Consider the following 13,060-nt stretch of genomic DNA (forward strand, 5'->3'; position numbering starts at 1 on the left):
GCTTAAAGCTTCGAAAAACGCAATTTTAAAAAAACGAAACGCGGCCAAACGCTTTGTTTTGTATTGCTAACCCGAAATTATAATTGCAAAATTGGCATTTAAATTGCTTTATTTAACATCGAGCTTAAAAAGCTACTTGGTAATGGTGCGCCATTTTTAAAATATTTACGATCGGAAAAATAACGTTAGCAAATTTATAAAGCACAAAATATATAAAATGGAAATAATATACCGCATTATAAAGCTTATCGCTAAGCGCTTCGGTAAAAAACTTTATAATAATATAATAAGCAAGCGGAAAATTAGCAATTGTTAGCGCAAAAAACCCGGAAACGAAAAAAAGGAGCTTTTTACATAGGCTTATACGAATAACCAAAAGTACAACGCCAGCAACGCTTGCTATTAAAGCCCAGCTTTTTAATACAAAGCCAAAGCGCATCCTTTTTAACGCTAAATTTGCCGTAAAGCACGGAATTAAAGCAATTAAAGCAAATCGTTGCTTAATTAGCACCTTTTTTACCACGCTTACAAATATTAAAACCATTACGGCTATAGCGGAAAGCGGTACGCTTTCTTTTGCAACCGATAAAAACGATTGGAACGGCCGAAACGGGCGCGGGCAAACTTTTAAATACAAATTGTAATGCCGGAAACGAAAAAAGCTCGTTAAACTTTTTAACGGAAAAAAGCATAGCCTAAAGGTAAGCTATAAAGCTTTGCTTTGGAGCAACCCAAGCAACCGATTGCTAATTTTAAGCTTTTTCCAATAAAATAGCGCTTTCCGGAGCGTAATCGAACGGATTTTAAGCGTTTAAGCCAAACGGAAAGTCCATAATGCTGTTAAAAAGGTATAAAGCACAAAATTAAATAAAGGAAAATAGGAAATAACAATACAACAAGCGCACGAATTGCAAATAACGATTCCGAAACGCACGTGGCCAATTAAATTAGCTTAAAAAACGGGGTTGTAAAAAAAAAAATTAAAATAATTAAATTAACAATTAACGGGCCAAATAAAAGCTTACCGCTTTTTATCCGTTAGTTTCCACCTTCGCTTTTAACGCATTTATTCCCAAACACCATAAAAACTTTCCATTTAACTTACAATAATCCTAAACGCCCATAACCTTAAATTTATTAATCCCGAAGCTTTAAAACCGGAATTTACATAATTCCCCAAACCTTTACCCACGTTTATTATTTAACAACAATACGCATCCGGCGAAACAATTCGAACAAGCATTTTCCTTTTACATATTACCCAAATCGCCAATTTGGCAAATTATTTATTATTGCGCATTTAAAATGCAATTTTTTTTTTTTTTACCATGCATGCGCTATTAAAAAAAAAAATAATCGGTATTGGAATTTACCTGTTAAGCGCATGCACAAGCTTTAAAAAATCGCTATATACAAATCCGGAATTTGTGCACCGGCCATTTAAAGCTTTTTTGTATTTATATAAAAAGGTCGGATCCGTTTCCTTTTTTTAGCAAAATTCCTTCCTTTTTAAACCTAAATAACAACATTTTAATTTAATTACTTTTCGATAATTATCAAACCTTAATTTTACGCCGTTTGGAAATCCACGAGCATAAAACTCCACCCCAAAGTCCTTTTTACAGTTATTCCTATTGTTAACCAATGCTTTTAACTTTACCCGGCAATTGTTAATCCGTAAATATACTTTGGTTTTCCAACGCGTCCTAACCGCCAAAGCGTACTTTTAAATTCCGGTACCCGAACGGCCAAATAGCGGTATCAAATTAAGTAACAATATTTTGCTTTTTTTTAAAACACGCCGGCCGGATATAGCTTAATTTTTTACACCTGTAACACCGTACTTTAAGCCTTTTCCCTTTTGCCCTTTATGTAATTGCTAAAGCCAACGGGGTTTCCGGGTTATCCGTTCGTATTTTGCATATTGCAACAATATAATTTAGCTATCCGCATTTAAAGCAAGTAACCGGCTTTTTAGCAATTAAAGCACCGGTATCCCCCGGTATTTTTTTATGCAATTCCGATATTATTTTTGCTTTAAAAGCTTTGGTTTGCAATTTTTCCATGGTATAAAAAAAGCTTTTAAATATTACCCGTTTTTGGATTTCGGGGCGGAACTGGTTAAAAAGCAATGTTATTTTTATTTATTTGGGTGCTAATTCGAAAAGGTCGTTTTTTACCAAATTTTAACAAATCCAAAACGTTTCGAACAATTTGTAATTTTTTTGCTTAATAGCGGTATTCCCCGCAAGCTTTTTAATTGCTAATTACATTTGCAAATTGGGGTTTTTTAACTTTATTTAAAGCTACCGCGAAAAATCGGCTTAAATAAACAATACCCCGGTATTTAAATAATGCATTTGTTTGTATTTTGTTCATTATGCCCGTTACCAATAATTAAAAGTGCTGGAAATTATTTAAACCTTTATACGGTTTTTACCGTAGCGTTCCTTTTTATTTTTAAAAATAAATTTGTAATTATTAATGTAATAAGCGATATTTTGCTATATTACAAATTTTTTAAGCATAAACGGCTTAAAAGTAATTTTATTTTACGTAAAACTTTTCCGTTGCTTAAAAGTATTTTTTTTATTTTTGTTTAAACTTTTATGCGCATATTTCGACCTTTTATTTTAAATTTTTTAAATTAAACGGGCACGCTTGTTTTGGGCTTTTAAAGCGTTATTTATTTTTTGCAGCTTTTTTACGAAAAGGTTTTCGAAATCGTTGGAAATTTGCGGGGCTTTTTTAATATTTTGTTCCGGTAATTTAACGGCCCTTTCCAACGTGCTTAACGTAGCGTCGGGCGTTATTGTAAACGGTGCAAAGTTGCAAATGCCTTTTACAAGCTTATTCAATCCTTTCCGGTAATTACCCGGGCTTGTTCCCTTAATAAAAAAGGTAAAAGAAAAGGAACAATATGTTAAAAGTTAATTGGTACAAAAGCGGGTGGTTACTAAATTACGGGCCGGATGCGGTATTTCCTTTATTAAGCTTTCGTAAGTTTTTTACCAAAAGTATTATTTCCAATAAAAATTATTCCTTTTTAACTTTTTTTTTTTCGTGCCCTTTTGGGCACGCGGGGTTGGTTTTATAAATTTTCCGCGCTCCATGCGCTTTCGTACAATTTAAGCTTTACTTTATTTTTTAACTTTGCCGTTATGCTTTGGCCGCAATACCGGTAATTCGCCGGCATATCCTCGGGGGGGGTCCGTGCCCGGCTGGCTGCCAGCGCCCCTTTCCTCCTTTTTTTGCCGGGCGGTTTCGCCCGTGCATTTAACGCTCCCCGCTTTCTGCCGGGCGGTTTCGCGCGTGCTTTTAACAATAACGAAGCTTACTAAATTATATTAAAACCTTTAAAATAAATTAAAAACTTTGCGCTATTAAATAACAAAACAAATTAACAAAATAAAAATTAAAAAATTAACTTTTAAAAAAGGGAATAACGCTTACTTTTTACGCGCTAACATTAAAATAAAAAGGCCAAGCAATAAATTGGATAAAAAAATAAGGACCTTTTCGGGTTATTCGTATTATTTTTCCAGTTAATTATAAATTTTAACTATTACTAACCATGCGCATTTACCCGGTTTTTTACGTTTTTTTGCTAAAATTAACGCTTTCGGGCTTTATAAATACCAAATTAATGGAAATTAACCCTAACCAAAAATAAAAAGTTAAAGCCATTATAAATAAAAGGACGCATTACCGCAAACAGCAATACTTTGTTAAATAAAAAAGCTAAAAAAATAAGCACAATATATAAAAAAACGCAACAAATTTTGGGAATTGCCAAAAGGCTTTGCAGAAATATTGCTTAAAAAAAGGTAACAATAAAATACCAAAAGAAAGCTTGTAAAACGCTTTAAATTTAAAAAAAACCTAAAAAGCAAAGGGAAAAAAACTAATAGCATATCCAGAAAATAAGCTGGCAAATTTAAGCAAAAAAAAGGTTGCAAAAAACGGTTTTTTAAAAAACGTCCTTTGCAAAGGTTGCACCAGGAGTTAAACCCAAAACCTTTTGTTATAAAAGCAAGCGCGTTACCATTGCGCTATATAACCAAAAAAAATTATTAAAGAAATTACAACTTACCAAATTAAAAAATGGCAAGCAAATTAAGGTTAGCATTAAACCCTTACTAAGCTAAAAATTAACAAAAAGGATTAACGAAACCAAGCAAAAAAAAAACATTACCAATTTTTACCGCTAACCAAAGCGGAAAAAATGAATAACAACGGTTGCACCGGAAATTAAACCCGGAACCTTTCACTACAAAAGCAAACGCGCTACCATTGCGTTATACAACCGGAAAAAGTTATTAAAAATTACAATTTGCCCGGTTAAAAAAAGGAAAGCAAATTAAAATTAAAGTTAACCTTTAACGCTATTTAACCAAAAAAGCCGCTAAAAAATTGGGTAAAAAAAAAGGTTTGGTTTTTGCTAAAGTAACGTAACGAATAGCTTTTTCCTATTTTACCCGTTCCAATTTTTCCACGCTATTAATTTTACAACAAATAGCACGGAAAAGCTTTTTCCGTTATTATTTTTTTTGCTTACGCAAACGGTTAATTTTGGCAAAAAAAACCCGCAATTTTTTTTAACCGCTTCCAATTCGGTTTTACAACGGTTGTAATAAGCGTTATAAACCCGAAAATGCTTAAAAGCGGGGTTTAAAATGTTGCAACAAAAACGCTTTTAACAAATATACCGCTTATAACAAACGTGGTTACCAAAAAACGCTTTGTAATAAAAAAACCGTTAATTTTGCAATTTAAATAAAAAAGCATAAAAACAAAAAAACGAAAAAAAAAAAAATTTTATTCCAACGAAAGGTCGAAAAAGCAAATTTGCGCTTTTAAATTTGCCCGAACATTTTGTTAAAAAAAAATGGTTAAACAATAAAAAAAATAGTATTTACGATTAACAAAAAAGCGGGAAAAACAGTAATACGTAACCAACGGGCTTTGGCCATTAAAAAAGTAACTTAATATTACAATTAGGCCTCTGCTTTTAAGGTAAGGCACCAAAGGAGTATCGAACAGTAGCACGTAACTTAACAGATGGAGGGGATTTACAAGGTAACCTGGGTGCGGTTTAAATGCTTGCTCCAAAGGTTACTTGGAAGCTAACTAAAGTTTGACTAATGCCGAAGCCTTAATCAAAAATTACCTAGGACAGTAAAAAACCCTCTTTTTTTTATACTTCAATGCTTACTCCTTTGGGGTCGTGGATTAGTTAGCTTACGAAGCCGACTTTGTAAGCCTCCTTAAGCCTCCTTTGGATCGGTAGCTTACCTTTCTTGCTCCCCCGATCCATTAATCCCTGGTGGTTACGTAACCCCTTACCCTTCACGGGGTCTCCGTGCCGTGCCACCCTTCCCTCCTGGGTAAAGGTGATTGTTGGTCGTAACATATAAAAAGGAACGGTTTTTTACTGTTTTAGGTAGTTTTTAACAAATGCACTGGCATTAATCAATTTAAATTAGCTTCCAAGTAACCCTTGGAGCAAGCATTTAAACCGCACCTAAATTACTTTGTAAATCCTTTCAATTGTTTTAGTTACGTGCTATTGTTTAGTATTCCTTTGGTGCCTTACCTTAAGAGCAAAGGCCTGACTGTAACATGGTTTTAAGCAATCGAAAGCTTATCGAGACCCAATTAATCAATTGAGCACAGCGACCGAAAGCGCTGTAAGCCCCCAAATTGATTAATTAACCACAGCGATCGAAAGCGCTGTAAGTTACGAATTAAGCCTAATTGCTAGCAGCCTTTTAGGCTTGTTAGTAAGCGCTGTGGAGCGCTAATACCACAAATTGAGGCGTTAAGCGAGCGCTTTATAAGTACGCTGTGCGACCTTGTTGGGAAGCACTTTAAAGGTTTGAAGGCGCTGAGCGAACGCTTTATAAGTATGCTGTTTGGGAACTTTATAAGTAACTTGTTAAAGGATAAAAGTGTCCAGTTCCCTTATAAAAAAGCTTATAAGCAAGCGCGTTGCAAGTAAAAGGAAGGGTTTGCATTACCTTGTAATGTTTAATTCTTTTGTAAAAACCCGCGTTGCAAGCAAAAGGAAGGGTTTGCATTATTTTGTGATGTTTAGTTTTTTTGTAAAAACTTGCAAGCCGTTGCTTTATAGCTTAAAAAAAAAGGTTTGCATTGCTAAAACTTATTTGTTATTTAGTGGATATTAATTACAAAATACCTTAATTTAAACCGGGTATTGTTGCGCAAATTGTTATATAGCTTAATAAAAAATACATTTTGGTTAAAGCAATTTGTAACGTACTTAAAAAGCTTATTAAGCGATTATTAAAGAAGCGGGATAGCGCTTAAGTGCTTGCCAGCCAAATTAATGTTAATGCTTAATACTTGTAAAAACGCTAAATAGCTGCATTACGGGGTTTTTATTAATGCACGAAAGGGTTAATATTAAAGGTAAAACTAAAAGCTGGTTACCCAAAATTAATTTGCAAAAAATGTTAAGTTTTAATATAAGGCTTTATTACTTTTGTAATAAACTTTTATAAATTGGCAAACTTATAGGTATAAATAAAAAAAAATGGATAATAATCCTAGCAATTCGGGGGCTACGTTGGGGAAAAAACGCAAACATGCAAAATGCGCTGGAATAATTAATAGCAACGCTAAAGCACCAAAAGGATTTAATATTACAATTATTTAATAAAATAGCAACGCTAAAGCAAAATGCTTAAAAGGAACAAACAAAAGCTTTGGAGGTTACATATATTCCAGCTAATGGTTAAGCAATTAAAGCACTTACTGTTACAAAACCTTTAATTAATTTGCAAGGTCCAATTACGCTAGTAAATTACGGTAATAATCCTTTTAAGCCAATTTTAATAATACCACTTCCACTAACCCTTACCAATTAAAACAATATTTTGTTTTACACAAATTTAATAATAAAAAAACTATTTCGTGAGGTGCATTTTTTCTTTAAAACGTTTAAGCTTAAAGCGTTTAGCAATTACCCAAAATGGAACACACGCTAAAATTTTAATTTATTGCAATGGGGGTTAAAAGTTTTAAAAACAACCCCGAATTGGCGAATAAAATTTTAAAAAAAAATTAAACAAATTTATTGCTTTTTTTAAAAAATAATTGCAGCAAAAAGGTTTTACATATTGTAATTTGGGAAATAAAACCTGGCTTAGCTTTTATAGCTTTAAAAAAAAGCTATTTTTTGCATTTAAAATTTAAAGGGATGCTTTTTACAAAAAATTCCATTTATTAAATTACGCTAAATTTAAAAGCAATATTAACAAGTTTAATTTTTATTTTAACGATTTGCTAATTAAATTTTGCAATAATTACGTATTTTTTAAAGCTATTAATATAAAAAATTAATATTTAAAAGCTATGGAAAGTTCCTTTCCTTATTGGGCTAAACGATTTCGAAGCATTATTTATAGCGCTATTGCTTTAAAGCTACCAATTAAAAGCCTTAATTTACAATATTTAATGGCTAATTTAATAACTAAAACTTATAACCCAATATTTACAGCATACAAATAAGCTGCAAATTATAAAGCTAAAGCTAAAAAAAAGCAAAAATATTAAAAGAATTAATGCTAAAAGCAAAAGCAAAAAGGAAAAAAAGCCGCTATGTTACAATCAAGCCTCTGCTTTTAAGGTAAGGCACCAAAGGAGTGTCGAACAGTAGCACGTAACTTAACAAATTGAAGGGATTTACAAGGTAACTTGGGTGCGGTTTGAATGCTTGCTCCAAAGGTTACTTGGAAGCTAACTAAAGTTTGACTAATGCCGGTGCATTTATTAAGAACTATTTGGGACGGTAAAAAACCCTTCCTTTTATACCCTGATGCTTACTCCCTTGTCCTCCCCTTAAGGTCGTGGATTAGTTGGCTCGCCAGGCCGACTCCGTAAGCCTCCCTGAGCCTCCTTCGGATCAGTGGCTCACCTTTCCTGCTTCCCTGATCCACTGATCCCAGGTGGTTACGTAACCCCTACCCCTCACGGTGGTTTCGTGCCGTGCCACCCTTCCTTCCTGGGTGAGGGTGGTTGTTGGTCGTAACACGCTAACGGGAAAAAAAACCAAAAGCTTAAAAAAAAGCAAAAAGGGTTTAAAGCTTTTTTTAAATTTAATAAATCCGGTAAAAAAGTAAAAATAGTAATAAATCCATTAATAAAAACGGGACGGCATTTATATTTTTAAATTACAACGTTTTTTAAAGCCTGCATTAAAAGGTAACGCTATTAGCGGTATTATGGATACGAATTATTTAAATAACTTTAATAAAAATTCCGCTATTAGCGAATTTAATACTGAAAAATTAATTATTTAAAATTTACTGGCTAAAAAGTGCGCAAATTATAAATATGCTAAAAAAAAAGCTAAAACGTTAAACCCTTTTGTACTATACGATACAAATAGCATTAATTACATTTTTAACTTTAAAACGTACCTTATTACATTTATCAAACGCAATAATATAATAATAAAAACAAATAGCGGCTTTATAATTCTTAAAAGCGTTAGCATTGTTTAGCTTATTGTAAAACGCTTAAATAACGCTAATAATTCCGAATAAATAACGCTAAAAAAGGTATTATTTATTCCCGAATTCGATATTAATATTATTAACGGTTTCCGATATTATTTTTTAAACGGCGTTTTTATTAAACAAAGCTTATATAATTCGAATTGCAAATGCTGGGGCGTTTTAAATCCTATTAAAAATGGGGGTTTCCTTAGCGTAAAGGGGCATAAATTGCTTAATATCCGTTATTTTTATTACGACCACAATATTAATTAAGCCGCAACTAAAATAACCCCGAAGCTAACGGTCAATTTACTTAATATTCCTTTTAAAAACCCGGAAAAATATTAACGTTATAATTCCGATTTTAAAAAAAAATATGGATTTAAATAGTTAAAAGCCCCGTAAAAAGGGTAAAAAGCTTAAATTTAATGCAAAAAGCCTTAAAAATTCCCGTGTAATTAAGCCCCGTAAGCTCGGCAAACCATTAAACAAGTTCATTAAAAAGCTTATTCCAAAGGACATTACTTTACTAAAAAGGGGGGCTTTCCAAGCAAAAGATCCGTTGCTTAAGCCTTTTCCTGTAAGTAAGGTACGAGCGGCCCCTTTTATTAATATAACCCCAAAAAGCTTCCAAAAGTTAACTAACGGCTGGGTAAATATAAAAAGGGATATAATAAAAGGGTATGGTAAAGATTTAGCTTTAAAAGCGCTGCTTTAGCACCGCAGATTAAAGCACATTAGCTTAGCTTTGCTAAAAAAAAAATTGCTAAAATTACTACCGGTTTTTTTAATTTTAATGAAATTAAAAGGTTGCAATGCGTAATATGCGCTAAAGCCATAACGGTGTAAAAAACCAAAAAAAGCCCGTTACCTTTACCGAATAACGTTTTAAATTTAATAAAAAAGGATATAATTACTTTATCCCTTATACCATACAATAAAAAACCCGTAATTTTTATGCTTGTAAATCGTAAATTAAAGTATAAATGGACTTTTTAATTGCTTAGCACACATGGCTATATAATGTACGCTGCTATAAAATCCTTTTTTAAAAGGTTAAAAGCTAATTACGGGCGGTACTTTAACAAATTGTTTTTCGATAAGGGTACAAAAATTAATACGGCGCTAAAGCAATGGCTTAAACGCAAAAGCATAGCATTTAATACGTTAAACCCTTACAATTACGGCCAAAATGGGCTATTTAAACGTACAATAAAGGTAATCCTGGATAAATTAAAAGCTATAATTAATGCGGCAAGCTTACCGTTTTATTTTAATGTTATATTTTACTAGCTATAGTTAAATTAATAAACGTTACGGCGGTTATTAATAAAAAGCTAAACCCGTATTAAAAGTTTTACAACGAAATAAAACCCGGACTTTTTTATAAGCTTAACGTTAGCCATTATAAAATTATAAATACCCAAGCGGAAGCTGTAATTCCTATAAAACAAAAAGCTAAATCGAAAAAGCTAGCAATTAAAATAAAATTCGTTAAACTTTTAAAAGCTTTAAATAAAACCATTGTATTTGTATATGCACTTGCACGTAAAGTTATATATAAAACCTTTATAATTAAATTACTAAAAAGAATACCAATAAAAAATCTAGTTCCAAAAAGGGAATTTTTTTTAAAGGGGTATTATTGGTACAATTTATTAAAAATAACGTTAATTTGCTAATTAATAGCGTTCCCAATAATTTTAAAAGCGAAATGGAACACGATTTTTTGCTAGTTTTACAGCTTACGGAACCTTTAAAAGCTCCGATACTTACCTTGCAAAATAAGCTTCCAAAGCTTGTACAAGTTACTGTAAAGCCGCCAAAAGGCTTTAATAACATTGTAGCGCCACCAACGCTTAAAATACCGGTATCCCCAATGAATAAAATGCTTATGGATTTAAAAAAGCAACCTTTAAATCCAAATTAAATGGATATTAATTAGTACGTTTGATACATTTGCTATAAGGCAAAGCAAGCTATAAAAAAAAAGCTTATTAAAGGTAACGAGCCAAATTTTTATAAAAAAGCCTTAAAAAGCCCTTATAGCAAAAACTAGTTAGTTACTTTAAATGCAAAATTCGAGCAGCTTTTACGTGCAAAAACTTTTAAATTTTTATTTAAAGCTAACGTATTTAAAAAAAAAAGATTAATTACTTGTTAGCCGGTTTTTAAGCTTAAAAAGGATAAAAATAACACCTTTATAAAGTACAAAGCTAAATTGGTTGCTAAAGGTTTTATGCAAATAAAAGGCTTGGACTTTGTAAAAACCTTTGCTTTTATTAATATACCGTTTACGTAACGCATACTTTTAACTTTTGCTGCAGTAAAAAATTAAAGGGTCGAACAAATCGATTTTATTAAAGCGTTTTTAAACAATAATTTTAACGTAAAAATTTACCTTACTATTTTAAAAAGGTTTAGTAAATGTGTAGCTTTTGCATTAGTTAAAATAAAAAAGGTAGCTAAGCAATTCGGTTATAACCTTATTAAAAATTAAGTAATTTTGTTACAAAAAGCACTGTACGGTTTGAAACAAAAGCTTCGTAAATGGCAAAATAAGCTAAAAAAAAAAACCTTTTAACGACAAAGGATTTTTTGCTTTTATTTTTAATCCAGCGGTTTATTTTAATGCTAAATTAAAGCATTTTATAATTACTTTTGTAACCGATTGTTTAATTATCGGGTTTAATATTAAGTATATTAGCACTTTTAAATAAAGCTTACCTGAAATGTATGCGTTAAAAAACCGCGGGCTTGCAAGTTATTTTTTAAATGTTTAAATCGAAAGGGATAGGCTTAAACGGCTTTTTTGCATTTACCAAAACCAATATATCGAAAAAATGCTTGCTACTATTAGCTTGCAAAATTTTCGAATTATTAGTATTTTTTTACAACCGGGTATGCTAAATAATATTAACAAATCCTTTGTAACCTTAATTAAAATTAAATTTTTACAAAGGATTATAAGGACCGTTATATAATTAATATTATTAACCCGCCCGGATATCGGTTTCGCTGTTTAATGGATTTTACGCCACTTAACAAAGCTTACTAATACCTACATTAACGCCGCAAAAAACCTATTAAAATATTTAGGTAGCACTTAAAACCTAACCATCTAATATGGTAAATTAAAAGGGTTAATGTTAATAAACTTTGTAAAAGCCAAAATAGCAAAAAAAATTTATTAACATTAACTAATTTTAGCGATAGTGATTTTGCTAAGGATAAAAATACCTTAAAATCGATTAATGGGTTTATTTTTACCCTAACCAAAAGTTTTATTAATTGGAAATGTAAAAAAGCTAGCATTATAACTTATAGCATTGTTAAAATAAAAACTAACGGCTTAGCAAAAACCTTTTGGAAGGTAAAATGGTTAAAGTATTTATTTACAAAGTTATAATGCTTTGTAAAAAGTTTTATAGTTATTTTTGGTAATAACACAAACTTTATTAGCAATGTACATAACCTTACCCTATATTTTCGAACTAAATATACGTTGTTAAAGTTTTATATTGTAAAAAAAAAGGTTACCGCTAGCACAATTACAATAAAGTATGTAAACATTAAAAATATGCTTGCTAATGGCTTAATAAAGCCGTTAACTTTTTTAAACATAAGGTTTTTTTAAAGCTTGTAAATTTACAACTTAAAGCTTAAAACTTTTTACTTTTATGTTAAAAGTTTATAGCAATGCAGGTTAACCAGGGTTGGGAATTAAGTCAGTAAGTCAAGTCATTACCATGACTTTAACTTACTAAAAAAGTCATGGCGGTAACTTTAACTTACTATAACTTACTAATGACTTACTTAAATGACTTAGCAAGTTACATTAAGTTATTTGGATAAATAATAAAGTAAATTAGTATAAATTTAATTAAATAAATAAGTAAATATATTTGTAATAAAATACGTAAGTACGCAAATAATTTAGCTAATAAATTAATAAAAACAAAAAACTTAAAAACCGCTTTTGCCTCCCCGACCTCGCGACGGGAAAACGCTATTAAATACAGCAAATTTAACATTAAATTCAAACTTTTCGCTTCCGGTTCGCTACCGAACGTATGTCCGCGCGCGAGCGCGCTTCCGGCGCGGTTGCTAGCAGCGCTAGCAACCCCGAAAGCGGCGGAACGGTTACCAACCGTTTTAAAGCCAGCAACAATACCACCATAACCAACGCCCCCAATCCTTTTCCAACGCGTACCCGCATTGCAAATTTAAAAAACCAATTAATCGAAATATTAAAGCTTTTTGTACCCCCCGGTAACATTAAATTAATATTTAAAATCGTAAAAAAATAAATTAAAACCGTAACAAACGCGTTCGAAACGCGGTTTTGCAACCATTGTAATTACATATTTAACCACTTTTGCATTATAAAAAACGAAATTATTGTTAAAATACGCAACGCCCGCAAGCAAACCATTAATTACGCTTTAATTTTAATAACCGGTTTGTTGCAAAGCGGTTAAACCGGCAATTACCCGCTTACAATCCGCTTTTACGCATTTCCCAATACCGCCCCCCCC

The 13,060-nt window shown here is 31.7% G+C and overlaps 2 protein-coding genes and 1 pseudogene across 3 annotated transcripts; 1 reads left to right on the forward strand and 2 right to left on the reverse strand.

Annotated features, from left to right (window-relative positions):
- Positions 1-202: 202 nt before the first annotated feature.
- Positions 203-644, forward strand: GGTG_11354 (hypothetical protein; the record flags this gene model as incomplete). The annotated part of the gene is made up of 2 exons (XM_009229240.1): positions 203-311; positions 391-644. Coding segments are annotated over 2 exons (363 nt in total), but the record flags the coding sequence as incomplete, so codon positions are not given.
- Positions 645-3,140: 2,496 nt separating this feature from the next.
- GGTG_11355 (hypothetical protein) lies at positions 3,141-3,582 on the reverse strand (the record flags this gene model as incomplete). The annotated part of the gene is made up of 3 exons (XM_009229241.1): positions 3,141-3,337; positions 3,454-3,463; positions 3,574-3,582. The coding sequence occupies 3 exons, from the start codon at positions 3,580-3,582 to the stop codon at positions 3,141-3,143; spliced, it is 216 nt and encodes a 71-aa protein (XP_009227505.1).
- A 408-nt stretch (positions 3,583-3,990) lies between these two features.
- On the reverse strand, positions 3,991-4,062 carry GGTG_20224 (annotated as a pseudogene). Its single transcript has one exon. The product of its transcript is annotated as a tRNA-OTHER (tRNA).
- Between the last annotated feature and the right edge of the window lie 8,998 nt (positions 4,063-13,060).

Source organism: Gaeumannomyces tritici (assembly GCF_000145635.1).
Source record: "Gaeumannomyces tritici R3-111a-1 unplaced genomic scaffold supercont2.6, whole genome shotgun sequence".
In the NCBI taxonomy this organism is placed as follows: Eukaryota; Fungi; Ascomycota; class Sordariomycetes; order Magnaporthales; family Magnaporthaceae; genus Gaeumannomyces; species Gaeumannomyces tritici.